Below are 27,354 nucleotides of genomic sequence, written 5' to 3'. Positions count from 1 at the left end.
CCTTTTGTCTTTTCGTTGTATTTTTGAAGTTGTTGTGGGAGGCAGCAATTTCCAGTGTTTACCTATGCCACCCACTTGGTTTCTCTCTTTGTTTCTTTTCAAAATGTATTTTTATTGATTTCAGAGAGGAAGGGAGAGGGAGGGAAAGAGGAACATCCATGATAGAGAGAATCATGTGTCGGCTGCCTCCTGCACGCCCCCCACTGGCGATTGAGCCTGCAACCTGGGCCTGTGCCCTTGACTGGGAATCGAACCGATACCTCCTGGTTCACAGGCTGATGCTCAACCACTGAGCCGCGCCGGCCGGGCTGGGTAGGTAACGTATCCTCACATACTTGGAGGGAGAGTGTCGGCTTCCCATTTTCGACATGAGGACATGGCCACATGAGGTGGAGTAAGGCCTTGCAAAAGCACAGTGTCCGTTAGCGGCTCTGGAACCCACTCTGAAGTCAGGTGGCTGCACAAACCCAGCTCGGCCTCGTCCTGCGGATCAGAGTGTGGTCAGCGCTCAGGGGTTCATCCGCAGGTCAGCTCAGCCCCATCCCTGGCGGCTGGGTAGCCGGGGGCGGGGCAGGGCAGGGGGGAGGGGATGAGGTGGGGGGAGAAATGGTTGGGGAAGCCACAGCCCTCGCCTGTCTCAAGCAGGGAGCAGTGGAAAGGCCTGGAGAAAGCTCTTCCCCTTTGGGCAGGGACGTTGATGTAGCAACGACAGGACCGCCTGACCCACACATCCTGTGCCCGGTGCCAGCTGCAGGCTCTGCCCTCCCACCGACTGACTCCGGGGCTGAGCAGGCTGCGGGCTGGCCATGAGCCCCCGGCCCTCCACCCTCCTGGGCCTCGGTGAGTCCTGGATGGAGGGAACGCATCCCAGGGACCGAGGGGGTGGGAGCTGGGGGAGGCATCCACAACCCTGCACAGTCTGAGTCAACCCAGGCGACTCACAGTCCCTCCTGGGGGCCTGGCCCTCAGCGCTGGCCCTGACCTAAGTGTGACCATGGGAGGGTCAGTCCTAGAAGCAGGTGCCTGGGCGTGGGGACAGGTTCTGACTGAGGACATGATTGGAAGAGGGGGTGGGGATTTGTCTGGAAACTCAGAGTGGGAAGCAGGACTGTGCTCAGAGGGAATGCCAAGGAGGGAGCCTGGGAAATTCTCCGTGCCCAGCCCGCTGCCTCCAGGAAGGCCCCCTGATTGCAGCCCAAGGAGGACCCGGGTGCTGGGCGTTGTTCTCACCAGACCTTCCCTTGCAGTGCTCTGCCTGGGCCAGACGATCCACATGCAGCCGGGTGAGTCCGCCTTTTTAAATGGAGTTTTTCATACAAGTTTCATGATCTGGCAAAATATTGCTTTCCCTTAGCATCCTCTCCAGGTGTATCTTCAGCTGGAATGAGCCCCAGCCTCTCTGTTTGTCTGGCTCTGTCTGTTCTCACGCCCTCTGGCTACTTTACCTTCAGAAACCAGCCTTTCCTTCACTTTCCCAAACACCTTGTTCCTGCTGGACCTCGGCCTCCTCCCAGGCTGAGGCTCCTGTGCTGGGCTTGGCTCATTCCCACCTGACCCTCTGGTCCCAGCTCAGGGCCTCCCCCCTCTGCCTCTGATGAGAGGTCAGGTCTGCCCCCCTCTCCCTGAGCCTCCCACACTCACCCTGAGCCTCCCACCCTCAGCCCTGAGCCTCCCACAGTCACCCTGAGCCTCCCACACTCACCCTGAGCCTCCCACACTCACCCTGAGCCTCCCACACTCACCCTGAGCCTCCCACCCTCAGCCCTGAGCCTCCCACACTAACCCTGGGCCTCCCACACTCACCCTGAGCCTCCCACCCTCAGCCCTGAGCCTCCCACACTCACCCTGAGCCTCCCACACTCACCCTGAGCCTCCCACACTCACCCTGAGCCTCCCACCCTCAGCCCTGAGCCTCCCACACTCACCATTGAGCCTCCCACACTCACCCTGAGCCTCCCACACTCACCATTGAGCCTCCCACACTCACCCTGAGCCTCCCACACTCACCCTGAGCCTCCCACACTCACCCTGAGCCTCCCACCCTCAGCCCTGAGCCTCCCACACTCACCATTGAGCCTCCCACACTCACCCTGAGCCTCCCACACTCACCATTGAGCCTCCCACACTCACCCTCAGCCTCCCACACTCACCCTGAGCCTCCCACACTCACCCTGAGCCTCCCACCCTCAGCCCTGAGCCTCCCACACTCACCATGAGCCTCCCACCCTCAGCCCTGAGCCTCCCACCCTCAACCCTGAGCCTCCCAAACTCACCATTGAGCCTCCCACACTCACCCTGAGCCTCCCACACTCACCCTGAGCCTCCCACACTCACCCTGAGCCTCCCACACTCACCATTGAGCCTCCCACAATCACCCTGAGCCTCCCTCACTCACCCTGGGCCTCCCACACTCACCCTGAGCCTCCCAAACTCACCCTGAGCCTCCCACACTCACCCTGAGCCTCCCACACTCACCACTGAGCCTCCCACACTCACCCTGAGCCTCCCACACTCACCCTGGGCCTCCCACACTCACCCTGGGCCTCCCACACTCACCCTGAGCCTCCCACACTCACCATTGAGCCTCCCACACTCACCCTGAGCCTCCCACACTCACCATTGAGCCTCCCACACTCACCCTGAGCCTCCCACACTAACCATTGAGCCTCCCACACTCACCCTGGGCCTCCCACACTCACCCTGGGCCTCCCACACTCACCCTGAGCCTCCCACCCTCAGCCCTGAGCCTCCCACACTCACCCTGAGCCTCCCACACTCACCATTGAGCCTCCCACACTCACCCTGAGCCTCCCACACTCACCCTGAGCCTCCCACACTCACCATTGAGACTCCCACACTCACCCTCAGCCTCCCACACTCACCCTGAGCCTCCTACACTCACCATTGAGCCTCCCACACTCACCCTGAGTCTCCCACACTCACCCTGAGCCTCCCACACTCACCCTGAGCCTCCCACACTCACCGTGGGCCTCCCACACTCACCCTGAGCCTCCCACACTCACCCTGAGCCTCCCACACTCACCATTGAGCCTCCCACACTCACCCTGAGCCTCCCACACTCAGCCCTGAGCCTCCCACACTCACCCTGAGCCTCCCACCCTCAGCCCTGAGCCTCCCACACTCACCATTGAGCCTCCCACACTCACCCTGAGCCTCCCACACTCACCCTGAGCCTCCCACACTCACCATTGAGCCTCCCACACTCACCCTCAGCCTCCCACACTCACCCTGAGCCTCCCTCACTCACCCTGGGCCTCCCACACTCACCCTGAGCCTCCCACACTCACCCTGAGCCTCCCACACTCACCATTGAGCCTCCCACACTCACCCTGAGCCTCCCACACTCACCCTGGGCCTCCCACACTCACCCTGGGCCTCCCACACTCACCCTGAGCCTCCCACACTCACCCTGAGCCTCCCTCACTCACCCTGGGCCTCCCACACTCACCCTGAGCCTCCCACACTCACCCTGAGCCTCCCACACTCACCATTGAGCCTCCCACACTCACCCTGAGCCTCCCTCACTCACCCTGGGCCTCCCACACTCACCCTGAGCCTCCCAAACTCACCCTGAGACTCCCACACTCACCCTGAGCCTCCCACACTCACCATTGAGCCTCCCACACTCACCCTGGGCCTCCCACACTCACCCTGGGCCTCCCACACTCACCCTGAGCCTCCCACACTCACCATTGAGCCTCCCACACTCACCCTGAGCCTCCCACACTCACCATTGAGCCTCCCACACTCACCCTGAGCCTCCCACACTAACCATTGAGCCTCCCACACTCACCCTGGGCCTCCCACACTCACCCTGGGCCTCCCACACTCACCCTGAGCCTCCCACCCTCAGCCCTGAGCCTCCCACACTCACCCTGAGCCTCCCACACTCACCATTGAGCCTCCCACACTCACCCTGAGCCTCCCACACTCACCATTGAGCCTCCCACACTCACCCTGAGCCTCCCACACTCACCATTGAGACTCCCACACTCACCCTCAGCCTCCCACACTCACCCTGAGCCTCCTACACTCACCATTGAGCCTCCCACACTCACCCTGAGTCTCCCACACTCACCCTGAGCCTCCCACACTCACCCTGAGCCTCCCACACTCACCGTGGGCCTCCCACACTCACCCTGAGCCTCCCACACTCACCCTGAGCCTCCCACACTCACCATTGAGCCTCCCACACTCACCCTGAGCCTCCCACACTCAGCCCTGAGCCTCCCACACTCACCCTGAGCCTCCCACCCTCAGCCCTGAGCCTCCCACACTCACCATTGAGCCTCCCACACTCACCCTGAGCCTCCCACACTCACCCTGAGCCTCCCACACTCACCCTGAGCCTCCCACACTCACCATTGAGCCTCCCACACTCACCCTCAGCCTCCCACACTCACCCTGAGCCTCCCTCACTCACCCTGGGCCTCCCACACTCACCCTGAGCCTCCCACACTCACCCTGAGCCTCCCACACTCACCATTGAGCCTCCCACACTCACCCTGAGCCTCCCACACTCACCCTGGGCCTCCCACACTCACCCTGGGCTTCCCACACTCACCCTGAGCCTCCCACACTCACCCTGAGCCTCCCTCACTCACCCTGGGCCTCCCACACTCACCCTGAGCCTCCCACACTCACCCTGAGCCTCCCACACTCACCATTGAGCCTCCCACACTCACCCTGAGCCTCCCACACTCACCATTGAGCCTCCCACACTCACCCTGAGCCTCCCTCACTCACCCTGAGCCTCCCACACTCACCCTGAGCCTCCCACACTCACCATTGAGCCTCCCACACTCACCCTGAGCCTCCCTCACTCCTCCTGAGCCTCACACACTCACCCTGAGCCTCCCACACTCAGCCTGAGCCTCCCACACTCAGCCCTGGGTGAGTATCACAGCGAATGGCTGTGGTTTGCACACTCCCCCTCACCCTGTGCTCCCTCTACCCTTCCCCCAAGAAGGCAGGGACCCTCCTGTGTTTCTCCTATTTGTGGAGCCAGTGGCACCAGGAGGCATCTGTAAAGGGAAAGATGGGAGCTGAGCTGTGGCTGAAGGTATGAGGGAATGAGTGCTGAGGCTCCGCCAGCTCTGCCTCTATGGGGATTGGGTAACTTGGATGCCTTCTTCCTGCTTCAGGGCTAGAGCCCTCCCTCCCTGCCCAGCCCAGTTTAGACACTTGGGGTTTCAGGAACCTCAATCACAAGGAAGTGGAAATGGGCTGAGAGGGTGGCAGGAAATGCAGAGGGAACCTGAGTGAGTGCTGCTCAGAGGACGTGCCCTGGAGTCAGGGGTCCTCACCACTGGGGTCCTGGGAGCAGGTCTGAGCTGGTGTCCACCCCCACTAGACTTCCCATGGGGCCCTGCAGCCCGCATTGGTCCCCACAATCTCTCCCAGCTGCCTGCAAACCTGGCCCAGCAAGAGGAGTGCAGTGGGCTAAGTGCAGTGACTTGGGGGGACGGATTTGCATCTGAGTCTCCTGGAATCACCAAGAAACAGACCCCGGAGCATTGTGGGATCAGAATCTGTCCCTTAGAGCCCATTGCAGACGCTCCCGTTTGGCTGAGCCAAGCTGGGGACACTCAGAAACACCCTCTCAGACTCCTGTCTCCCTCTCACCAGAGTGACCTGCTCATCCTCACCCTCTGCCTCCCTCCCAGCCCTCATGTCCCCCTGGGGAGTGGCTGTGGGGAGGGCGACGTGCCCGGGGCCCCAGGCTGCTCTGACACCTCCTGTGTCCCCCTGAGAAAAGGCCAGGATGTCACCATGACTGAAGTCCGCGTGTCACGTGGGGCAGTTACTGGAGTGATGAGAACTCAGTTTCCTGGAGGGGGAAGGGGTGGTCTCTTGGCGAAGGGGTGGTGGGAATGGTGTAGAATTGGGCTGTGGTGAGGGTTGCTAAGCTCCACTGAGCTATAAGCTTAAAACCCGGTGGGGGGGGGGGGGGTGTGAGGTAGGAGATTTCCTCATGATGGAGCCTGAGATCCTGCTCTGCTTCCTCCCAGGGGCCCTGCCCAAACCCTCCCTCAGGGCCGAGCCAGGCCCTGTGATCTCCCTGGGAGAGTCTGTGACCTTCGTGTGCCGGAGCCCAATTGGGGCTGAGTTATTCCGCCTGGAGAAGAATGGAAAATGTGCACAACCTGATCAGAAAAAGGTGTCTCAAGATGGTTCGCAGGAGACAGAGGCCAGATTCCACTTCCCCGCAGTGAGTGAAGACACTGCTGGGAGTTATTTCTGCCGCTATCACATAGCACCCAGCTCCCAAACGCACAGATTTGGCTGGTCTGAGCTCAGTGAGCCCCTGCAGCTGCACGTGACAGAGGAGGAGGACTCCACTCTGCCCTCAGGTGGGCCCCAGGGACCTGCTCCCTGTCCCAGCCCGGTCTCTGTCCTCGGGCTCCCTGCCCTCCTGCTCACCCCCAGCCCTGGGGCTCCCCTCCCTCTGCACACATCACCCTCAGCCTTCACCCCTGGCTCGGGGCCCTGGAGTCTGGTCCCATCTGGACACCACGGTGGCCTGGACCCTGAGTCCTGCATCAGAAGGGACACACACCTGTCCCTGCTGGGCTGGGTGGGGCCTGAGCTTCCAGCCACCAGGTGGGGACAGACCCCTTCAAAGGGGCCTGAGTCCTTCCCCTCAGGATGGCGGTGCCCTGCCCTTTCCCCTGGCCGGGCTCTGTGGGGCCCAGGCAATGTGTCCGCTGGGGACCACCCTCCATGGGCAAGTGGCATGGGTCTGGCAGGGGGGCAGGGCATGACCAGGGCGGGATGGTGCTCTGAGGGATTTGGGGGATGAAGCTGTCCTTCCCTGTGTGTGGTCAGCCCCTGAGACCTCCTGGACTCAGGGTCCATCAAGCCTCCCCCTCCCCCCATGTCCCTGGGCCTCAGGGGAGCTGCTCCCTTCTGTTCTGTGAGGCCAAGAGGCGCTGGTGCAGGGAGCTGAGAGGAGTGAACCCCCAGCAGAGTGGAGCAGGGCTCTCCTCCTCTCCTGACCCCCACCCCCCCATAGCTCAGGGTGCCGCCTGGGACTGAGTGATGGACAGATGTGGCCTGTGGGTGGACGCTCAGAATGGAGGGGGGCCAGGCCGAGTGGGAGGAACCCAGGCAGCCCCCACAGAGCTTCAACCCTTCCCCTGCCCTGTTCACAGAAGACCCAGGAGTTCTCAGCTCCACCCTCAGCTCCACTCCCAGCTCCTCCCCCAGCTCCACCTCCAGCTCCACCCCCATCACAGACACAAAGCCCCTCTCAGCTGGTGAGTAGAGACCTCAGCTTGGAGGGGTTTTTTTTGGGGGGGGGGCTCTGTGCTGGGGCTCAGGCTCCATCCTCCCAACTCTAGTGGGGAGAATTAATTAGAATGAACAACAAAAAACTGCATATCCTATATAATAAAAGGCTAATAAAATGCAAATCGACCAAACAGTGGAACAACTGGTCGCTATGATGGACACTGACCACCGGGGGCAGACACTCAACACAGGAGCTGTCCCCTGGTGGTCAGTGCGCTCCCACAGGGGAAGTGCTGCTGAGCCAGAAGCTGGGCTCATGGCTGGTGAGCACAATGGTGGTGGCAGGAGCCTCTCCCGCCTCTGTGGCAGTTGGACATCCCCTGAGGGATCCGGGACTGCGAGAGGGCACAGGCCTGGCTGAGGGACCGCCCCCCCCCCGCCCAGTGCACGAATTTCATGCACTGAGCCTCTAGTATGTCTATATGTGCAAATATAAATATATAATTTACAAGGTAAAGTTTCAGATCTATAATTTATGTTAGTGTATATAGTTGATTATACATTAGATATTCGTGTGTGGGGGCCATGGTCCCTAGGCCTGGCCTGCGATCAGGGCCATCTTCCCCAGCTGCCTGCATCTGGCCCTGCCCCTGCCGCCACCCACCCCCTGGTTCCCCATTCGGCATCAGGCGATCAGAGCCTGGGAAGGGACCAAGAGATGGTCAGTGTGCCTCATCGTGACTGGTCAAGCGGTCGTTCTGGTTGTTCTGCCCTTAGGGTCAATTTGCATATTGCCCTTTTATTATATAGAATATATAAATAATATGATTAATATGATAAGCACATTACAAATGAATACACAATACAGTATGATCAATTATACCATGTATTACTACAACCAGTATATGCAAATGTGAACATAAATACGCACCCTATGTTATATAATAACATGTATAATTCATATATATCTTATATAGTATAAGTTCTTTTAAATTTATATTTTTAAATACTTATGTGGTTCAAGTTGTACATTTATAAGTGAAATCACATAATTTTAAAGATATGTTTACACCCACTATACTTAGGTTATAATTACATAATTTTGTTATAAATATATAAATAGGTTACGTTACACACAGCACACACATGACACACATATTGCGTAAACATCTAAGTTTAAATTGTGCTAAATGCCTTAAAGGGAAGGACAGGCAGTGGCGTGCAGAACAGGGGGCGGGGCCTGGGTCCTGGGGCCTGGGCTGTCACAGGGCGGGGAGGGAGGATCCGGGAGGGGAAGCTTCCTGCTTTCTTAAGGGAAGTTGAGGACATGAGGAGGCATGCCCTCCTGATTCCAGAAGAAAAAACAGGGAGACTCGCAGCCTGTGCGTGGACGAGCCCTTGGACCTCAGTCTGACCGCCTGTGACATGGGCGGCGCCGTGCGCATGCGCAGAGCAGGTCACCGGCAAAGGCGCGATGGACGCACAGCGCATGCGCCAAGCCCGGTCCTGGGCTGGTGCTCCATCCACTCGCCCGCTCACTGCAGGGCTCCAGGCAGCAGGAGGAGCTCGGGGCTCGGCCTCCTCGCTCCCAGAAGGGGGTCCACGCCCAGCAGAGGCTGGAGTGAAAAAGAAAGAAGAATCAGGGATGGGGGTTCCTGCCCTGGGGGTGGGGCCCAGAAGGAGGTCGGCCCTTCCTGTTCTTAGTGGGTCTGATGTACCTGCATCCAGTGCGCGCACCGTTCGCCAGGTGTGGCCACTGAGCCCTGGGAATGTGGCTAGTGCAGCTGAGGGTGTAAAAAATGTATTTTTATTGAGTTCAGAGAGGAAGAAAGAGAGAGAGAGAGAGAGAAACATCCATGATGAGAGAGCATCATTGATCAGCGGCCTCCTGCACGCCCCCTGCTGGGGACCGAGCCTGCAACCCAGGCATGTGCCCTGATCGGGATTTGAACCTGTGACCTCCGGGTTCGTAGGTCGACAACCACTGAGCCAGGCGGGCCGGGCTGAAAATCTGGCTTTTATTTCAATGAAATGTCAGTGGATACAGTGACGTGTGGTTACCAATTTGGACAGGACAGACGTAGGACATTTCCATCCTCACAGAAAGTCCCGCAGGCAGAGCAGTCCTGGGGGGAGCAGGTGAGGGCCGGAGCGGGGAGACCGCCCTGGGGGCACCTGGAGACTCCGAGCCTCCTCTGTCCAGCTCGGGCCTTGGACGCATGTCCGCCTGGCTCCTCACTCCCAGGAGACACACAGGCCCGTGCACAGGACGGTAGCAATCGCGGTGAGCGATCTGGACCGAGGACCTGGACCCGGAGCCTGCCTCCGGGGGAAGGGAAGAGAATGGGCATGGACGCTGCTCACACCTCAGCTCTGGGAACGTCCTGTGGACAGAGGGCGTCCGCGCTCGGGACCCTGGTTTAGTGAAATGGGGATGATGGGTCCCGTGTCACAGGGCTACTAGGCATGTGGGAGATTCGATACATAAGCGTGAACACGACAGGCACCCAGCCTGTGCGTGGTATGCAGTTGGTGCTCAATACGTGCATCCTGCGGACACTTTGGTTCCATCTTCCCTGCTCTCCCAGGCCTGTCGAGCAAATACGTTTATGTCCTTGTTGGGACCTCCGTGGCCGTTCTCCTCTGCCTCCTCCTGCTGGTCCTACTCTTAGTCCTTCGCCGGCGTCAGAGAAAACACGGTAGGTCTCAGGGCCAGGGTGGGGCGACCTGGGAAGGCTGTTTGGGGTGCTGGGGAGATGGCCTCCTTCCTAATCCACACCCTGATTGTCCTCAGAGTCCCTCCACAGCAAAGGCGAGGAGAAGAGGCCCCAGGAGAGGTGAGGACCCCGAGAATGACCCATGGACCCCCTCCCAGTTCTCTGCCTCTAGGCCCCACCCTCCCCACCCCACTCCCTCCGCCCCACCCATGCTCACTTTTTCTTTCTCCTCAGGCTCAACCCAGCAGCTGACATCACAGAGGGCACCCCAGGTAAGGGACAAGGAGAGGGAACCCCTTGGGGAAAGGGAACCGGGCATTGAGTGCCATTGGGGAAGCAATGGGGAGGGGGCAGTAGTGTTGGATGTTCTAGCTCAGTGGTTCTCAACCTTCCTCATGCCGCGACCCTTTCATACAGTTCCTCGTGTTGTGGTGACCCCCAACCATAAAATTATTTTCGTTGCTACTTCATCACTGTAATTTTGCTACTGTTATGAGTCATAATGTAAATATCTGATATGCAGGATGTCTTTTCATTATTACAAAGTGAACATAATGAAAGCATAGTGATTCACCACAAAAAAAGTATGTAATTATATGTGTGTTTTCCAATGGTCTTAGGTGACCCCTGTGAAAGGGTCGTTCGACCGCCAAAGGGGTCGCGACCCACAGGTTGAGAACCGCTGTTCTAGCTGGAGGTGGAAACCTAAATCTGTGAGGTTTCAGGCAAATTTGCTGCAAAAGTTCACCCCAAAGAACTGACCACTGTTCTCCCCCCACCCCCAGATGAGGCTGTAGTCTGTGAACCTCCTGAGAAAAACAAGGAGACGCAGAGCCCAGTAAGTCCCTGGATTAGTCACCTATTTCTGTGTAGCCACAAACCCCAACTTTTTTTTAATTCCTCACATGGGGATATTCTTTTCATTGATTTTTCAGAGAGAGGGGAGGGGAGGGAGGGAGGGGGAGAAAGAGAGAGAGAGAAACATTGACATGACAGAGACACATCGACTGGTTATCTCCCACACGTGCCTCAACCAGGGCCGGGGATTGAACCTGCGACCCTTCCGTCTGCAGACAATGCTCTAACCACTGATCACACCAGCCGAGGCCAAAGTGCCCCCACTTTAACAGCATCACACAAGTATCTCAGTGTCTTGGGTCGGAATTTGGAAGCAGATTGAATCTGCTGGGTGGTTCTGGCTCGAGGACTCTCACGAGGCTGCTGTCATGATGATGGGCTGCATTCATCCGAAGGCTTGAATGGGGCTGCAGTCCACGTGCAAGATGGCACTCTCCTAGGCGGAGGGCAGGAGCCCTCAGTTCCTCCACACGCGGGCTTCTCTGTGGCAGCCGCCTCCCCCAGAGGGCGGGGCCCCAGGGAGGGAAGGCAGGAGCCCAGTGTGTCTTGAGGCCTCTCCATGTAGGTGGCATGCCCTCCCTTCTGTCATAGTCTAAAGGGTGTCCCAAAATTCACGCAAGAAGTAATTTTGATAGAAATCACAGGTTTATAATTAAAAATTGCAAATTTTTTATTGATCCATAAAGTACACAATATAGGGTTATGTATGGAATAGCCCATCGGGTAAATGGCCTCCATGGCTTTGCTGGCACATTACACAAAGCCGTGGTCTTCATTGGTCTTCATTGTCCCTGCTCCTGGGCCATCATTGGTACTTGGTAATGCTTATCAAATTGAAGGGATTGACATCAAAGGGCAACAGATATTAGAATCTGATTCAATAAACCAAGTAAAATTAGGCTTTTATTTTTGTTGTTGTTGTTTTTAATGCTCACGCAAAATTCAAATCTTGCGTGAATTTTGGGACACCCTTTACCTGTTGCACAGACCAACCCTGATGCTATGGGGACGGGAACTCCACAATGGAGATCGGGAGGTGGGATCACCAGGGCCACGTGGAAGCTGGCCGCCCTAGTCTGTCCTTCCCACAGCCCCCTCTCCTCTGCCCCAGCCACACTAACCAGCCCTGGCTCTCTCCCTCAGAGCCCTGATGCGGGGGACGCCCAGGAGGTGACATACGCCCAGCTGGACCCGCGGGCCCTCACCCACAGGGCAGCCCAAGCTGTGTCCCCACAGCCCACGGAGCCCACCGCTGACAGCAGCACATACGCAGAGCTCCCCAGACGCTGACTCGGCACCCCCTGGCCTCTGCACCCACAGACAGAAGTCATCTTTTTTTTTTTTAATTTAAATTCTTTATTGTTTAAAGTATTACATAAGTCTCTTCTTTCCCTCCCCCGTTGACTTCTTCCTGGTCACCACCACCCCCACCACAAGTCACTCTTGCAAAGGCCTGAAGCACCATGAAGAGGGATTCCCTCTGCAATCACCCCGTTCTTCACAGCCATCTATTCATTTCTCCTGGAGGCGAGAGCTGGAGTCGGGGGACCCTACTCAACACCTAGGAGGTTCTTCACCAGGGCTGCCCCCTACAGTCCACCAGCTGCTTGGAGCACCCATATAACACTTGTTTCCAGAGACCCAGCTACAGTTGTCCAAAAATTTCTAGGGACCCAGCTACAGTTGTCCAGCAGTTTCCAGAGACCCAGCTACAGTTGTCCAGCAGTTTTCAGACACTCAGCTACAACTGCCCAGCAGTATCTAACAACCCAACTACAGTTGTCCAGCAGTTTCCAGAGACCCAGCTACAGTTGTCCAGCAGTTTCCAGAGACCCAGCTACAGTTGTCCAGCAGTTTCCAGAGACCCAGCTACAGTTGTCCAGCAGTTTTCAGACATCCAGCTACAACTGCCCAGCAGTATCTAACAACCCAGCTACAGCTGTCCAGCAGTTTCCAGAGACCCAACCACGGTTGCTCAGCAGTTTTCAGAGACCCAGCTACAGTTGGTGGGCTGTTTCCGGAGACCCAGCTACAGTCCTACAGTCACTCAGCTCATTCCACCCAGTCCTGTGAATCCCCACCTTCCCCCCAAGAGACTGTTGGAACCATCTTCTTAGCCGACTCTAAAGACTTTTCACGTGTTGGCCTTGAACCTGGGCCATATTTATGCATCGAATCTCCGATGCCTCATTGTCTCTGAATCCTGCTTCACCTTGTGCATCAATAAATGTTTTCACACAACCAACTCCGGCAGCCCTGCATGAGGAGCTGGGGTACACGGTCCCTGGCCCCCAGTCTCTGCCTCCACAGATGCTCAATACTTAGTAAGGGAAAAAAGACAGGAAAAAAAGGGGGATTGATGATTTCTGATCTGAGTGAGGTTCTTAGTCATGAGTGAGCAGACATCTAAGGGGTCGCTTGGCTGGGTGAGGTTGCTGAGCGTACACCCTCACCCACACCCACACCCACACCCACACCCACACCCACACCCACACCCACACCCACACCGCATGCACACACATGCCCGTGAAGGCACAAATGCACACGCACACATGCATGCACACACTGGTACAAACGCATATACATGCATACGCCCACATCCTGGACACACGTGTGGTCTGGGCACAGGTTTGGCGAGGCTGTGGTGGCACAGGAGGGTCCCTCGGGCTGTTAGTCCACTCTGAGGGACATGGCCCGTTCCCACTTCCCGCGCCCACCCAGACTCATCCCCACTGGACACCATGCATTCTCCAAAGAATTTGGACCTACCCAGCTCTCCAGCCGTGTCCTTGGTCCGACCTTCCTCCCCTCCTGGAGCTCATGCCCTTCAAGACTGGGAGTGGGTGCTGTTTAGCCCAGTACGTTTGCATTGAGTCCTCCCCTAAAGTGAGAGTATTAGCTTCCTGTTGCTGCTGTAACAAATCACCACACACTTCGTGGCTTCAAACAAGACAGTGTATTATCTTATGGGTCAGGATGCCAGAAGCCTGAGGTCAGTTTCATTGGCTCAGATCAAGGTGCTGGCTGGGCTGCACTCTCTTGGGTGGGGGGGCAGGAGGGGAGGGCAGTAAAGGAGAATCCATCTCGTTACCTTGGGCAGCTTCGAGGGGTCGCCTGCACTCCTTGGCTTGCGGCCCTTCCCTCCATCGTCAAGGAGCGTGGCAGCTTCTTCAAATCCCGCTCTCTGACTCCGGACATCTCCTTCCCTCAGTCTCTGACCCTCCTGCCTCCCTCTGAGCAGGGCCCTTGGGATGACATGGGTCCACCTGGACCCCTGGATCATCTTCTGATCCCCAGATTCCAGATAGTTCCAGGGAATAGGACGTGGGCATCGCTGGAGGCTGTTATTCTGTCCTCAGCACCTTGTCTGTCCATGGGCTTCCTCTGGGCCCCAGGTGGGCTCTCCCCTTCGCTGCTGGAACTGACGTCCTGGGTGACCTTGGACGCCACACCTTGAAGGTGGTCCTGGCTCCCAGCCTGACTGCGCAGAGCAGAGCCTGCTGTGCCTCCTTGTAACTGGCCACGTGTCAGGGTCTGTAAACCTGACGCTTTCACATCCATCCCACAGGAGTCCGTCGGGCACAGCTTGTCCTCGACGACCCTGTAGATGCCTGAGCCCCCTGGCATTGGCCTCCTGCCCCCCTCACGGCTGCCCCAACCTCTGAACAAGAGTCCTCTTCCTGCCCTAGTCGGTGTGGCTCAATGGATAGAGCATCGGCCTGCAAACCAAAGGGTCCCGGGTTCGAGTCTGGTCAAGGGCAGGTACCTCGGTTGCAGGCTCCTCCCCGGCCTGGGCCCTGGTCGGGGCTCTAGGGGGAGGCAACCAGTCCATGTGTTTCTCCCACATCAATGTTTCTATCTTTCTTTCTCTCTCCCACTCTCTCTAAAAATCAATGGGAAAATATCCTTGGGTGAGGATTAAAAATATACTTAGGAATCCTCTTGCTGGGGTCACCCTTCAGATAAAACCAGCCATCCTGAGCCCACACCCCGCCACCCCTTCTGTGGGGCTTTCACACTCTGGGCCCCGACCCCCCTGACCTAGTCACCCCCGGACCAGGGGCCAGGCAGCTCGCACCATCCCCTCCACCCCGGGGCCCACTGCAAGCATTAAAGCAGCCATTGCTAAGCTGCTCACCCTGTCTCCCCAATTCCTCCCAGTAGAAACCACATCAAAGGCCCTTTTCTGTGATCCCCCACTTCCCCAACCTCTCTGCTCTGACCAGCCTGGGGCTTCCTGGGTGCCCCTCCCCCGGGCACTGTGAGTGACAGCCTGTCTCCAGTGGCCGGCATCTCCTTGCCTGTGGGCCGTGCCAACCCTCACACTTCCTGTTGGTCGCAGGATTTAGGCCACGCCTCCTGGGGAGCTGAGTGACCCTCACCTGTTGACGTGGGCGGGAAATTGCCTTCCATCCAGGTGAGTCCCCACACCTCGGGGCCTGTTGGCGGGGAAGGTCACACACCCCCGATCACACACATTCTGACAGCTGGTCTTTGCCCAGGGCAGGGGCGTGGCCCTGTGGTGGCTGTTGCCCCAGAGGCACCCCCCGCCTTGTGCTGTGCACCCTATTTTCCTGAACCTGCTCTTCCTCTTCTGTCCCTCCCCATGTGGGGTCGAGTCCCCCAGTTTTCTCAAATGCCACTGGTGGCAGGCACCCCCACGCTTCCCTGACCCCGGGGTCCCTGGCCATGGGGGCAGATCTCAGGAATCAGTTATGTGAACACATCCATCCTCGTTCCTGGGTCCCCTCGCTCTTTCTTTCTTTTTTAAAAAATTCTTTATTGTTTAAAGTTTTACATACGTCTCCTTTTCCCTCCATAGACCCCTCATTATTTCTATCCTCCCCCCAGGATAATTTTTCCATTGAGTTTTAGAAAGAGTGGAAGGGAGGGAGGGAGGGAGAGAGAGAGAGAGAGAGAGAGAGAGAGAGAGAGAGAGAGAGAGAGAGACAAACAGGGGCATGAGACACATGGACTGGTTGCCTCTCACACACACCCCGACCGGGTTGGGGATCGAACCTGCAACCCAGGTACATGCCCTTGAATCGAACCCAAGAGCCTTTGATGCGCGGGGTCTGCTCTAACCACTGAGCGACACCGGCCAGGCCCCTCTGTTATTCCAGTGTCTGTTCAGGACTGCCCACCCGGCTGCTTAGCAAGGTTGCTGATGGCCGCGGGGCTTGCAAAGGTCGCTGCCCAGCGCTGTCTCCACAAAGAAACATTTGGGGTCTGAGGCACCCCGACCCCAGAGCGGAGCCCCTCGCCATGAGCTGGGAGACAGAGCCCCCCTGTTGTGGGGACGGGCCCAAATTCCTGCCACTTGTGGGGTCAGACCCGCTGCCCCATCAGGTTAAAATGAGATGTTACCCTGCGAACCGCTAGGGGGCGCCCGCGTCTCGTTCGGATTAATGTTGCGAGTTTTTGTTGTTACTGTTTTAATAGAAAAGGTAAGAAGCTTGCGTGGCTGTTGCAGGCATTAAACATTTTATTCTCCATTAAAATAATATATATATTTAAAGTTTAACCAAGACTCAGCCAGCGTTTACAAGCGCGCAACTGCTATTTTCGTTCTGTCGAACGTTACACATTGAATCCTGGGCCAAGCCCTCTAAGGCAGCGGTTCTCAACCTGTGGGTCGCGACCCCTTTGAGGGTGGAATGACCCTTTCACAGGGGTCGCCTAAGACCATCGGAAAACACATCTATAATTCCATATTGTTTTTGTGGTTAACCACTATGCTTTCATTATGTTCAATTTGTAACAATGAAAATACATCCTGCATATCAGGTATTTACATGATGATTCATAACGGTAGCAACATTACAGCGATGAAGTAGCAACGAAAATAATGTTATGGTTGGGAGTCACCACAACACGAGGAGCTGTATGAAAGGGTCGCGGCATGAGGAAGGTTGAGCACCACTGCTCTAAGGTATGTTCTAGTCCTTTCTTCATTTTTCTTGGAAAAACTAGGGAGGGAAACATTCCCTAAGCTGCCGAAGGTGGGCGAGGAGCTCTACGTGGCCGGGGACGCTGACCCGCGTGGGGGGCCTGAGTCACTGTTCTGAGTCACAGGCCATGCACCTCAGAGAGGCTGGGTCCCCAGCCTTCCTACTCAGTTTCATTTTATTTTTTTAAAAAATATATCTTTAATGATTTCAGAGCGGAAGGGAGAGGGAGGGGGGGATAGAAACATCAATGATGGGAGAGAATCATTGACCAGCTGCCTCCTGCACGCCCCTAACCAGGGGTCGAGCCCCCAACCCCGGCATATGCCTTGTCCGGGATTCGAACCCAGAACCCTGCACCCAGCAGGCCGATGCTCTGTCCACTGAGCCAAACCAGCTGGGGCCTAACCCTATAGTTTTCATCTTCGTTTTTTTGGGGTTACATCCTGTACTGAATTTCTGAATCTCTCTCTCTCTCTCTCTCTCTCTCTCTCTCTCTCTCTCTCTCTCTCTTCCCTCCCTCCCTCTCTCCCCCTCCCCCTTTCTCTCTTTGTTACTTAACCCCTATTAGTGCATTATTCCGGGTCCTCCAGGTAAACAGAACCCATAGGCTCTGAGCTATCGGCACAGAGAGATAAGGAGGGGGTTTGGCACAGGAATAGCTCACCCGCTATGGAAGCTGGACGTCCCCATCCGCCTTCTGCACGGAGACCCAGGAGAGCCGGTGGCACAGTCCAGCCCAAGTCCAAGGCCCGGAACCGGGGGGCCGCGGGGGTGAGAGAACCAGGAGCTCCGATGTCCGATGTCCGAGGGCAGGCGAGACAGGCAGGCGAGATTGGCAGGCGAGACGGGCAGGCGAGATTGGCAGGCGAGACGGGCAGGCGCCCCAGATCCGGGAGAATGAGCCCTTCCTTCCCCTTCTGGCTCTGAGGTTGGGTGGTGCCGCCCACAGCGGGAGGGCGGGTCACACAGCCCGCTGATTGACAGCTCCTCCCCTCCAGTGACCCCGCCCTCGGCCTGAGCAGGGACAGCTGACCAGACCCAGGGCTGCCCCTGTGAGTCCAGGCAGTGCAGCCCAGTGGGGAGAGACACCCTCTGGGGGAAATGACAAGTAAAACAAGCCCGGCCGGGGTGGCTCAGTGGTGGGGCATCGACCCAGGAACCAGGAGGTCAGGGTTCGATTCTGGTCAGGGCACCTGCCTGGGTTGCAGGCTGGATCCCCAGTGTGGGGCGTGCAGGAGGCAGGCGATCCATGATTCTCTCTCATCAATGATGTTTCTATCTTTCCCTCCCTGTGCCTTCAATAAATGTATATACAAAAAATATAAATATATAAAAATAAATATAAATAAATAAAACAAAACCCTTTCCATCTCAGGGGTTATTGGAAGAGGAGGGGGCTCAGGGAGAAGTCAGAAGAGCAGACGTGAAGGCTAGTCCCTCCCCCTCCTCCTCCTTCTTTTCATTTTTTATTTTTTTGATTAATCCTCACCTGAGGATATCTTTCCCATTGATTTTTACAGGACTGGAAGGGAGGGAGGGAGAGAGAGAGAAAGAGAGAGAAGCATGGATGTAAGAGGGACACATGGCCCTGACCGGTTTGGCTCAGTGGATAGAGCGTCGGCCTGCGGAATGAAGGGTCCCAGGTTCGATTCCGGTCAAGGGCATGTACCTGGGTTGCGGGCACATCCCCAGTAGGGGGGGTGCAGGAGGCAGCTGATCCATGTTTCTCTCTCATCGATGTTTCTAACTTTCTATCCCTCTCCCTTCCTCTCTGTAAAAAAATCAATGAAATATATTTAGAGAGAGAGAGAGAGAGAGAGAGACAGAGACATGGACTGGGTGACTCTCGAACTCACCCTGACCAGAGATGGCACCTGCAACCCAGGTACCTGCCCTTGACCGGGAGTTGAACCCAAAACCTTTTGGAACCCGGGCCGCTGCTCTAACCACTGAGAACACCAGCCAGGGCGAGTCTTTTCTTCTTGAACCCCCGACTGCCAATCTGGGGGACGCAGGGCCCAGGACACGGCCATGGGGTGTAGGGACTGCAAAGTTCGTGACGCAGGAAACAAAGAGAATCAAGCTGGTCAGATAGGGGAAAAGAGAAGGTTTAGTCTGCATTCCCATGAGCCCCAAAGGCAGGGCCAATGCATTCCTGCCAACAGGGACGGGGGCACTTCTTTTTATACAGGTGTTTGGTGAGGGGGGGCGGGGGGGGCATGAGCTGAGGAAGTTCCCGCCGTGGGGGTCCCCATGTTGACCTGTTAGGAATTCCAGGGAGGATCCATGATCTCCGTCACCATCTGCCTTATGGTGGCATGCATCCTCTCCTGGGCTTCCCTTGGACATAACAGGGGCACCCCTTCCTCGAAGGGCACCCCTCTTGCTTTTGGGCCCCAAGAGGCCACCTGGAGGCCGGGTCACCTTTAACACTCCTGCTGGCAGGTGGAGAGGGACCCACCTTGCACTAGGACTCCCTCCAATCCCCCAGGTGTGTGGGGCGCTGATCACCAGGGAGCCGTAGGGAGATCCCACCTGGACCCGATGGGGCAGGAACGGATGCTCAGACGCGTCCACTGACGCCCGGGGGCAACGCAGGTGTTGAGATGATGCCACAGGGTCCCTGTGTCCTGAGGAGCAGAGGCAGGCTGGGCCGCATGGCACCCACCGAAGGCGCCCTGGCACGTTCTGCACCCACAGCCCCCCTCACGGCTGCAGCCCGTCTGTGAGCACAGCCTCTCTCGGGGGGGTTTGCTTTGACCTGCACCCCTTCCCCCGCTTTCCCACCTGGGGGACCCCGTGTAAACACGTGTGACTGCATGATGGGCTGTGAGTGACAGCAGGCAGCCCGTCGCTGTGTCTGCCTTTGCACGCGGGCGGGGCTCAGCGGAGGGGGTGCTTTGTGGGAATGAGGGGGATTGTTCTCACCAGGAGAGAACTGCTCCCCGAGGAGAGTGGCTGCGACCACAGACCCCAGGTCCCTGCAGCTGGTGGGGGACGCCAACCGCGGTGGCCACACCGCCCGCCCCGAGTCCACAGGGCGCCTCCTGCATCCTGTCCCCACACGGAGCCACTGGCTGCACCTTCTGTTCTCAGAGGCGCTGGGTCAGCTGGGCTGGGGACCTGCAGATCTGGGCGGTGGGGGTTGAGGCTAAGGATTCTGTGCCCTAAATGGACCCATGGATGCCCATCAGCACCCAGATGGGATTCCAGCCACCAGCCCAGACCCATGTGGTTCTGTGCAAACTCAACCTTCCCAGAAGCCCCGCCCACCAACGTGTGGACCACAGAACTGTTTCTTTGGTGCATTTGCTCCTGTGGACTTGGGGGCTTTCAGGTTGAAATAACCAGAGGCAGCTGGCAGCCCAGAGTCACCGGGCACAGAGGGGCACAGAGACATGGGCATCAAGCCTGAGCCCTGTGCCATCTGCCCGGGAGCATGGGGAGGGGTGCGGGGGTGCGGGGGGGCCGAGTCCATCCAGTGTCCCCCTCTGCTCTGTGCTCTCCCAGTAACAGCATGGAGGTGTCAGGAGAGTTCTATGGTTTCCTGTTTGCAGGTGAGAACCTGAAGCATTTGCATAAGGAAATGTGTGGTTTGGGGACAGTCAGCCTGTGAGGCCAGATGACAAGCCAAGAAGTTTCCCTGCCTGTGTGGTCTACCTACGTTTCTATGTATCTCAGTATCTATCATTGTACCTATGTATCTATCTATGTAACTATGTATCTATCTCATTATCTATGTATCTATCTATGCTACTATGTATCTAAATATGTATCTAAGTATGTATCTAAGTATCTATCATTGTACCTATATATCTATGTAACTATGTATCTATCTAATTATCTATCTATCTATCTATCTATCTATGCAAATATGTATCTAAATATCTATGTCATTATCTATGTAATATGTATCTATCTAATTATCTATGTATCTGTCTACATATGTAACTATTTATCTAAATATCTATGTATGTATCTATCATTGCATCTCTATATCTATCTATGGGACTATGTATCTATCTGATTATCTATGTATGTATCTATCTGTGTAACTGTGTATCTAAATATTGATGTATTTACATAACTATCTGTGTATCTATCTAAATATCTTCCAACTCTCTGTATTTATATAATTATGTATCTGACAACCTGTCTATCTATCTATGTACCCAGTATGGGTTTATGTAACTAAGTATCTTTGTAACTATCTCTATATCCATGTGTGCATCTATGTGTTTATCTATGTAACTATGAATTTGTTTATCTGTGTAACAACTTATACACCTACGTATCTGAGTATCCAGTGATCTAGGATCTATCTAGGACAGGGGTGGGCAACCTTGTTGTGAGTGCGTGCCAAATCCAGCAAAACCTCTGACTCAAAATTCTGCCTGCGAACCCTAATTTTTTGAGAACATGTGATGCCTACTTGATATCTCTTAAGGTGTATGTATGTGAAGAAGCTTGAAGAAATAATAAAATCCATTCGAGCGACAAAAACACAGTATATGATGATGAAAAATACATTTATTTTTTAATGTATACATGTACACTGCTAGTCCGACAGAAAACTTTATGACTCCGTTTGATATTATCAGTGGGATTTTTGCTGCTGCGTCACTGATGACAGAGATTTTACATCAGGTTTATATTTCGTGACCTTCAGAGATATGCACGAGCTACTACTTTCATCCGTCAAGCTACTCCTATTACGAGACTTAACAAAATTCATCACTGAGAACAAAGATTCACAAGCGTATGTGGATGAAACCAAAACACTGGTCGGATCTAGGAAGGCAGGGAGAGTTAAGGCAGAGGCATAGAAATTGCTCTTCCCCTCTCTCCTCAATCCATGTCTATGGTCTTTATTAACTTGTTATGTAAAATTATTTATTTATCTAAGATGCACCTACACTGAATTTATCTGAAAAATAAAAGAGTGGATATTAAGAAAAAAATTGTAAATGGAAGATTATAAGAGAGGGTTTTGCGTGCCAGCAAAAGTTACTGGCGTGCCATGTTTGGCACGTGTGCCAGGGGTTGCCCACCCCTGATCTAGGACCTATCTATCTATATCTATATCTATATCTATATCTATATCTATCTATATCTATATCTATATCTATATCTATATCTATATCTATCTCTATCTCTATCTCTATCTCTATCTCTATATCATCTATATCTATATCTATATCTATATCTATATCTATATCTATATCTACATCAACATCTACATCTACATCTACATCTACATCTACATCTACATCTATATCTATACCTATATCTATATCTATCTATCTGTCTGTCGCTGGTGAATTAATACCATGTGGGTTTCATCTGGTCAGAGGTTGAGCCTGGTTAGGACATGTATCGCTAGAAATTGGTGCGTGAACAAATTAGAAATTTAATTTTTCATAGAGTTTCACCAAGGCCCCTCTGGACCCAAAAAGGGGAAACTAGATGTGGCCTTAGGAGCACCCGCCTCCCTTCATGAGAAACCACAGAAATGAGGCACATGACTCAGCCCTTGTGAGCCCCTCCTGCAACTTCACTGTCCTGCGTCACCCAGGCAGACTCACCTCCTCCCTGTGGACAAGGACAGAGGAGACTGTGAGAGGCTGGCCATGAGCCCCCGGCCCTCCACCCTCCTGGGCCTCGGTGAGTCCTGGATGGAGGGACCGCATCCCAGGGACCGAGGGGCTGGGAGCTGAGGGAGGTGTCGCCATCCCTGCTCCGTCTGACTCCAGCCCAGGAGACCCATGGTCCCTCCTGGGGGCCTGGCCCCTCAGCGCTGGCCCTGACCTAAGTGTGACCATGGGAGGGTTAGTCCTAGAAGCAGGAGCCTGGGCGTGGGGACAGGTTCTGACTGAGGACGTGATTGGAAGAGAGGGTGGGGGGTTTGTGTGGAAACTCAGAGCAGGAAGCAGGATTGTGCTCAGAGGGAATGCCCAGGAGGGAGCCTGGAAAAGTCTCGGTGCCGAGCCCGCTGCCTCCAGGAAGGCCCCCTGATTGCAGCCCAAGGAGGACCGGGTTCTGGGCATTGTTCTCACCAGACCTTCCCTTGCAGTGCTCTGCCTGGGCCAGACGATCCACATGCAGGGTGAGTCCGCCTTTTAAATGCAGTTTTTCATACAAGTTTCATTTTCAGGCAAAATATTGATTTCCCTTAGCATCCTCTCCAGGTGTATCTTCAGCTGGAATGAGCCCCAGCCTCTCTCTCTTTGTCTGGATCTGTCTGTTCTCACGCCCTCTGGCTACATTACCTTCAGAAACCAGCCTTTCCTTCACTTTCACAAACACTATTTTCCCGCTGTACAATGGCCTCCTCCCAGGCTGAGGCTCCTGTGCTGGGCTTGGCTCATTCCCACCTGACCCTCTGGTCCCAGCTCAGGGCCTCCCCCTCTGCCTCTGATGAGAGGTGAGCTCTGCCCCCCTCTCCCTGAGCCTCCCACACTCACCCTGAGCCCCCCACACTCACCCTGAGCCCCCCACACTCACCCTGAGCCTCCCACACTCACCTGAGGCTCCCACACTCACCCTGAGCCTCCCACACTCATCCTGGGCGAGTATCACAGCGCGTGGCTGTGGTTTGCACACTCCCCGCTCACCCTGTGCTCCTTCTACCCTTTCCCCCAAGAAGGCAGGGACCCTCCTGTGTTTCTCCTATTTGTGGAGCCAGTGGCACAAGGAGGGGTCTGTAAAGGGAGAGATGGGAGCTGAGCTGTGGCTGAAGGAAGGAGGGAATGAGTGCTGGGGCTCGGCCAGCTCTGCCTCCATCCGGGATTGGGTAACTTGGATGCCTTCTTCCTGTTTCAGGGCTAGAGCCCTCTCCCCCTGCCCAGCCCAGTTTAGACACTTGTGGTTTCAGGGGCCTCATTAAAAGGGAAGTGGAAATGGGCTGAGAGGGAGGTGGGAAATGCAGAGGGAACCTGAGTGAGTGTTGCTCAGAGGACGTGCCAGGAGTTGGGAGTCCTCACCCACTGGGGTTCTGTGAACAGGTCTGGGCTGGTTTCCCTCTCCCCCCAAATGCCACTATCATTTCCATGAGGCCCTAGAGGCCCCATTGGTCCCCACAACGTCCCCCAGCTTCCCGCAGACCCAGTCAGGTCATACCCACCCTCTCCCACTCCAGCATCCCTGTCCCCTGAGGGACCTGCTCATCCGCACCCTCTGCCTCACACCCAGTACTGCCTGTCCCCCTAGAGAGTGACTGTGGGGAGGGAGACATGCCCAGGGCCCCAGCTGCTCTGACACCTCCCATGTCCCCCTGAGAAAAGCCCAGGATGTCACCAGAACTTGTGTGACACGGAGAAGTCATTGTATTGATGAGAACTGAGTCCCTGGAGGGGGTAGATGGGTGGTCTCTTGGGGAAAGGATGGTGCACATGGCCTAGAATTGGGCTGTGGTGAGGGTTGCACAGCTCTGTGAGTTTGCTAAGAACCATTGAGCTGCACGCTTAAAACCCGGGAGGTGTGAATTGTGATTTTTTCATGATGAAGCCTGAGATCCTCCTCTGCTTCCTCCCAGGGGCCCCGCCCAAACCCTCCCTCAGGGCCGAGCCAGGACCTGTGGTCCCCCGGGGACAGCCTGTGACCTTCGTGTGCCGGGGCCCAGCTTGGGCTGAGTTCTACCACCTGGAGAAGGATGGAAGGCGTGTCTACCTTTATCACAAAAGTGAGCCTCAAGATGGTCTGCCTGTGACAGAGGCCAGATTCCACATCCCCGCGGTGAGTAAAGTGACTGCGGGGAGTTACCGCTGCCTGTATGAACATATGTATGAGATCCGGTCTGAGCGCAGTGAGCCCCTGCACCTGCAGGTGACAGGGGAGGAGGTCTCCACTCCAACCTCAGGTGGGTCCCAGGGCCCTGCACCCTGTCCCAGCCCCGTCTCTGTCCTCGGGCTCCCTGCCCTCCTGCTCACTCCCAGCCCTGGGGCTCCCCTCCCTCTGCACACATCACCCTCGACCTTCACCCCTGGCTCAGGGCCCTGGAGTCTGGTCCCATCTGGACACCACGGTGGCCTGGACCCTGAGCCCCGCATCAGAGGGACACAGAGCTGTCCTCCTGGGCTGGGTGGGGCCTGAGCTTCCAGGCACCAGGTGGGGACAGAGCCCTTCAAGGGGCCCCGAGTCCTTCCCCTCAGGATGGCGGTGCCCTGCCCTTTCCCCTGGCCGGGCTCTGTGGGGCCCAGGCAATGTGTCCGCTGGGGTCCACCCTCCATGGGCAAGTCGCATGGTCCGGGAGGCAAGACCAGGGCTGGATGTTGCTTTGGGCATTTTTGGAAGAGGCTGCTCCTGGCCAGGTGTGTTCAGACCCTGAGATGAACTGGAGTCAGGGTCCAGCAAAGACGTGGAGAGGAAGGTAGTGCGGTGGTTCGGAGGGAGGGAGGGAGGGAGGGAAGGAGGGAAAGAAAATTCTTCCTTTAAATTTGAGTGTCTTCTCTCTCCTCTCCTTATCCTGCTGTGACTCAGACATCCATGGGTGGGAGCACATGCCCAGGGGTGGCCCCCATCCACCAGGCCTGAGGTGTCCACTAGTTGATCCTGACCCTGTGACCCTCCCTGCCCTGGGGGACTGTGGGTGGCACAGTGGCCGGGTGAGGTGAGCTCAGAGTCCAGGCCCTGTGACCCTGTGACCCTGTGGCCGGGTCAGGGGGCTCCCACCCTGTGTGTCCATGGGTCAGGACCAGCTGCCCTGTGCTAATGTAGGGAGGGTGGTGGGACGTTCTGAGGGGTGACCAGTCCCACAGACAAGTGGAAGCAGAGAGGGTGCCACCCCAGTGACCTCCTCTCCCTGTGCCCTTTCTGGGGGGTGTCAGGGCGTCGTCTCTACTGGGAGGTGCAGGGAAAGAGCTCAGGTGGAGGCGCGGTGGGTGGGGAAAGGCCAGGTGAGTGGGGCAGGCAAAGTGGACCTTGGGCTCAGTGCATGCCCTTTCCCTTTCAGGGGAGCCCCTGGAGCCCTCAACTCTCACCCTGAACGTGGGCCGGGAGGGGACCAAAGCCTGGGCGTCCCCTCCTCGGACTCTGCTGGGCAGTGGGGTGGCTGTGGGCAGGGGCTCTGCCTCTCTCACCGTGGGGCACACGGGGGAGGGGGGCAGGGACATTTACATCCTAAAAACAGCAAGAGACCGGTTCACGCCTGGTGGGTTGAGATCCAGGAGGGAGACGCCCTCGCTCCCTGCTGGAGTTTGATGAAATGCAGGTTTACTCTTTGCAGCTGGGCCCGCCCTGGGGCCTCTAGGTGACTGGCTGTGGCACCTGGGGACGTGCACCTAGGGCTCCTGAGGTGCTGCAGGTGGAGGTATTCCTGGGGGGGGGCCTGGGTGCTCCCCATGGAGGGAAGTTCCCTCTGGGAATCAGGAGGCAGGGTGTCCAGAGAAGGGGAGCAGCTGCCTGAGACGTCTGTCACCCCTTCCTGTCTCCTAGCAACAAGCCCTGCCCTCACCCTCCCACCCACAGAAGTGACACCTTCACCCACAGACACGGCCTCCCAGACAGGTCAGCCATCGGGGAGTGTGCACAGGGGTGGAGAGGGAGGGGCAGGTCCCCCCCATTGAGAAGGCGCTCCAGCCTCCTAGGGCCTGGCCTGGCCTGGTCGTGTCCACCTGTCAGTGACCCCTGCCCTCTGCTTCCAGGCCCCGCCTCCCGGGATTACAGGGTGGAGAACAGCATCCGCTTGGGCCTGGCGGGCGTGGTGTTGCTGATCCTGGTGGCGATTCTGGTGGAAGCTGGGCACAGCCAGCACAGGTCCTCACAGGGACCACAGGAGTAAACACCCGAGAGCCCCCCAGGGAGAGGGGACCCCAGGGCCCCAGCAGGGACCTCACCGAAGGCCTGAGGCTCACGCTGGAGCCCAGGAGACCCAGAGCTGCTCCCGCTGTTGTTCAAGGACAAGAGCACCCAGGCCCACGTGGGTTAGGATGCTTGGCCTCATCCCCTCATCTTCCCAGGACCATGGAGAGGACTCAGCTTGACTGACAGGCAGGCAGACAGGGCAGTGCTCCAGGGGAAGCAAAGGCAGGTGGAACGGAGGCAGGGCAGACACGGCCACGTGAGCCAGCCTGACCACGGAAGCCAACGACACAGAAATAACAGGACGATTTAGACTCAGAGGGGAGACACGTGAAACTAGGAAGGGGCTGCAACAGGCAGGTGAGCTGAGGCACAGGAACCAGGGAGGTTCAGGTCTGCTTCTGGGCAAGAACAATTGAGAGAATCCATCAGGCGGCCACAGGGGGCGACAGAGAGCAGGTTTGTAGCAAATATGTACCCCCAGACCACAGGCTTCAGTGGCAGCCATGAGGGAGTCCTCTTCCCACATGGGAGTCTGAATCTGCTTGCAATAAAGTTTCCATGCTTTTGCTTCAATCTTGTGGTGCAAGCTTTCATTGTTCAGGGTCATTAGGTTCAATCTGGGGGGCAACAAACCTCAGCTGGCTGTTCCGCGTATCACCATGATCCCCAGCACAGCCACCCAGGGCCGCTAAGACATGGGAGGGAAGCAAACTGCCCTCCATCAGGTGGTGGTGGTGGTGGGGGGAGGGGGCTCCTCACATCGGCTGAAGAGA

The 27,354-nt window shown here is 56.5% G+C and overlaps 2 protein-coding genes across 3 annotated transcripts; both read left to right on the top strand.

The window, feature by feature from the left end:
- Window positions 1-645: 645 nt before the first annotated feature.
- Window positions 646-13,072, top strand: LOC308530478 (leukocyte-associated immunoglobulin-like receptor 1). The gene is made up of 8 exons (XM_081107153.1): window positions 646-840; window positions 1,248-1,283; window positions 6,033-6,374; window positions 9,843-9,953; window positions 10,049-10,091; window positions 10,206-10,243; window positions 10,757-10,809; window positions 11,973-13,072. The coding sequence occupies exons 1-8, from the start codon at window positions 807-809 to the stop codon at window positions 12,117-12,119; spliced, it is 804 nt and encodes a 267-aa protein (XP_080963279.1). The 5' UTR covers window positions 646-806; the 3' UTR covers window positions 12,120-13,072.
- A 9,310-nt stretch (window positions 13,073-22,382) lies between these two features.
- On the top strand, window positions 22,383-27,152 carry LOC308530480 (leukocyte-associated immunoglobulin-like receptor 2). 2 transcript variants are annotated; one of them, XM_081107155.1, is made up of 5 exons: window positions 22,383-22,444; window positions 22,854-22,886; window positions 24,315-24,638; window positions 26,213-26,284; window positions 26,422-27,152. In XM_081107155.1, exons 1-5 carry the CDS (start codon window positions 22,411-22,413, stop codon window positions 26,556-26,558), a joined length of 600 nt encoding a protein of 199 aa, XP_080963281.1. In that variant the 5' UTR covers window positions 22,383-22,410; the 3' UTR covers window positions 26,559-27,152. The 2 variants fall into 2 exon arrangements, with proteins under 2 accessions (XP_080963281.1, XP_080963282.1); XM_081107156.1 differs by lacking the exon at window positions 22,854-22,886.
- The last annotated feature ends 202 nt before the right edge of the window (window positions 27,153-27,354 follow it).

This window comes from Myotis nattereri, assembly GCF_964212035.1.
Source record: "Myotis nattereri genome assembly, chromosome: 15".
NCBI lineage: Eukaryota > Metazoa > Chordata > Mammalia > Chiroptera > Vespertilionidae > Myotis > Myotis nattereri.
This window is presented reverse-complemented; position numbering and strand designations above follow the sequence as displayed.

Coding starts and splice junctions, on each gene's coding strand:
- LOC308530480 (XM_081107155.1), top strand. CDS start 22,411: ATGAGCCCCCGGCCCTCCACCCTCCTGGGCCTCG. Junction 24,639..26,212: donor GGTCTCCACTCCAACCTCAG/GTGGGTCCCAGG, acceptor CCTGTCTCCTAG/CAACAAGCCCTGCCCTCACC. Junction 26,285..26,421: donor AGACACGGCCTCCCAGACAG/GTCAGCCATCGG, acceptor CTCTGCTTCCAG/GCCCCGCCTCCCGGGATTAC.
- LOC308530478 (XM_081107153.1), top strand. CDS start 807: ATGAGCCCCCGGCCCTCCACCCTCCTGGGCCTCG. Junction 6,375..9,842: donor GGACTCCACTCTGCCCTCAG/GTGGGCCCCAGG, acceptor CTGCTCTCCCAG/GCCTGTCGAGCAAATACGTT. Junction 9,954..10,048: donor CCGGCGTCAGAGAAAACACG/GTAGGTCTCAGG, acceptor GATTGTCCTCAG/AGTCCCTCCACAGCAAAGGC.